At 67.9% G+C, this 2230-nt stretch overlaps 1 protein-coding gene across 1 annotated transcript; it reads right to left on the bottom strand.

Moving 5' to 3' along the window:
• Positions 1-196: 196 nt before the first annotated feature.
• H696_01201 (hypothetical protein) lies at positions 197-2219 on the bottom strand. The gene is made up of 3 exons (XM_009495087.1): positions 1283-2219; positions 835-1120; positions 197-608 (listed from the first exon to the last, which is right to left on the bottom strand). The coding sequence occupies exons 1-3, from the start codon at positions 2085-2087 to the stop codon at positions 416-418; spliced, it is 1284 nt and encodes a 427-aa protein (XP_009493362.1). The 5' UTR covers positions 2088-2219; the 3' UTR covers positions 197-415.
• Between the last annotated feature and the right edge of the window lie 11 nt (positions 2220-2230).

The following is a 2230-nucleotide window of genomic DNA, read 5'->3' as shown; positions in this document are numbered from 1 at the left end:
GGTGCCAATGGCTCCCTTCCCGCCCCCGCCTGCACCCTGCACCTGCCCCGGTCGATCACGTTCCCGCTGGGGTTTCTATTGTGTCACCGTGTGAAAAGTTCGGCCGATGAAACTCGCTGGGCAGTGACCGCGCTTTGGCGCTCGGCCATACTGCGCCTTCAGAACAGGCTCTTAACTCAAGAGCATGTTGGGGTTTGGGTCTATTGGTTTTGTTTTTTCCCTCCTGCAACTCGAGGCAACATCCATCGGGGGGAGGGGGGGGGAGGGGGAAGGATACACGCCCTTGGAAGCGGCCATCCCTCGTGCGATGGGCTGGGTGTTCGGTCTCCTACACCGGTCCCTTCGTTTGCCATGCATGCAAGAGGGAGGGGCAGGGCGGACACACAGCATGCGCATGCCATGCAGCCACACCGGATCAGAGCTTCTCCTGCTGGATGAGCGTCGACAGGTGCATCTGAATGGCTTCAAAGGCATTGCTCAGGTTCGGAGTCCCAACACCGGGGACGGTGGAGGAGGCACTGGCAGCGCTGGTCCCCGGAGCAGCCGGCGCCGGGGCCTTGAAGGCGGAGTGTGCCAAAACGGCGCGGAAGTGGGCCAGCTCCTGCTGGCTGTGGTTTTCATGGCGGAGAGGAGCCGGCCAGAAGGAGGAGGAGGAGGAGGAAGAGGTGGGGAACGAGCATGGCGAGGGAGGACGAATGAAGATCAGCAATCGGACCGGACGCGCGAAGGGGCACCCCAAGAGGGGCCGGGCAAAAGGGCAGGGCCGACGGCGAGAAGCGGCCGACAGCGGGAAGATGAGTCCTCGGCAGGGGGAGCGAGGGAGGGAGGACGCACGCGACATTCCGCCGACCTCCGCGACTGGTAACACGATTGGTCTGGCTGACAGGCCCGGAGGCGGGGGCCTGGCCACCGCGCGCGGCCGACGCCTTGCCGGCCTTCGGGGCCTTGGATGCCCCGGCCGTGGGCCGGGCCGGATCTTCCGAGGAAACCATGGCCTCTTTCAGGCTGGACTGCAGCTCTCGACCGAGGCCCCGCGTGAGTCCGGTCCGACCAGAGGTGGCCTTGGCCGCGGACTTGGCCTTCTTCTCGGCCTCGAAAAGCTTCTGCGACTTCTCCAAATCTGGATGGGAAAGGCGAATGGGACAGGCGAAAGATGTGTCACGCGCATTTGGGGAGGGTCAGGCGAGGGGGGTGGAGGGGGGGGGGAGGGGAGGCGGTTTCGGCAGTGGCGGGGGCCGAGGAGATACTGCGAAGAGGGCAAGAACCGGGAGGGGGCACATACGGTCAGACCAGGCGGCCGCGCGGGCCTTGCGCCGGGAGGCCTTGCTGGAAGAGAGGTGCCGGGGACCGGTCGAAGCAGCTGGCGCTTCCCCGGCGGCCGGGGCAGAAGGGGAAGGTGCACCGGAGGCCGTGGGCGCCTTGCCGCCGGCCACGCGCCCGGCTGCCGAATCAACGCGCAAATGCGCGCCCGCCACCTCGCCGGTCTGCTTGGCCAGGTGGAAGGCCTTGCCGAGGGCCAAAGCCCGAGTATCGACAGCGGCCTTGGGCACATGGACCCCCGTGCCGGAAACGGCCGCGGCCGCCAGCAGATCGGTCGAGATGACCCCCGGCTGGGCGCGCTGCATGCTTGCCGCCTTGCGGGCGGCCTTCTCCGACCGGGCGGCCCGCATAACAAAGTCCATGCGCAGGCGGCCGTCACGCGCGACGGCGGTACCATTCCCGGTACCGGCGCCCGCGCCAGCCGCACTGTCCTCGGGAGCCGGTGCCTGATGCGTGACCAGCGTCATGCCGCCTCCCCAAACGGGCATCTGCTCCTGCATGGGGACGCCCTCCTGGTCGGAGTCAGAGTCGGAGTCGGAGTCGGAGGCATCCAGACCGGGGCCCCCCCAGGCGGGCAGACTCTTGCCGGCCAGGCCCAAGCGTGGCCGGGAGGCCGCCTTGAGACCGCCAGTCCGGCGTGCTGGCCGGGCGGCAGCGCTGGTCGGCCGAGAGGCAGCAAGCCGAGGCAGAGGAGCGGGGGTGGAGGCGGCGGCAGCGGGAGCCGCGCCAAAGCGCTTGGCCACCTTCGCACGGATGTTTTTGGCCATCGGGAGATCTTGAAGGAGTGGGTGGAAAAAAAAAGAAGGGAAGGAGCACAGAGGGAGGGCCAGGAAAGATGGACCAGGAGCAAAGGGCAGGGGCCCGGGAGGGGCAAAGAGGGGTGGGATGGGGTAGGGTGCGGGGGGGGGGG

This window comes from Fonticula alba (genome assembly GCF_000388065.1).
Source record: "Fonticula alba strain ATCC 38817 unplaced genomic scaffold supercont2.2, whole genome shotgun sequence".
Classification (NCBI taxonomy): domain Eukaryota; order Rotosphaerida; family Fonticulaceae; genus Fonticula; species Fonticula alba.
Note: the sequence above shows the minus strand (reverse complement) of the source record. Positions and strands in the feature narration are given on the sequence as shown.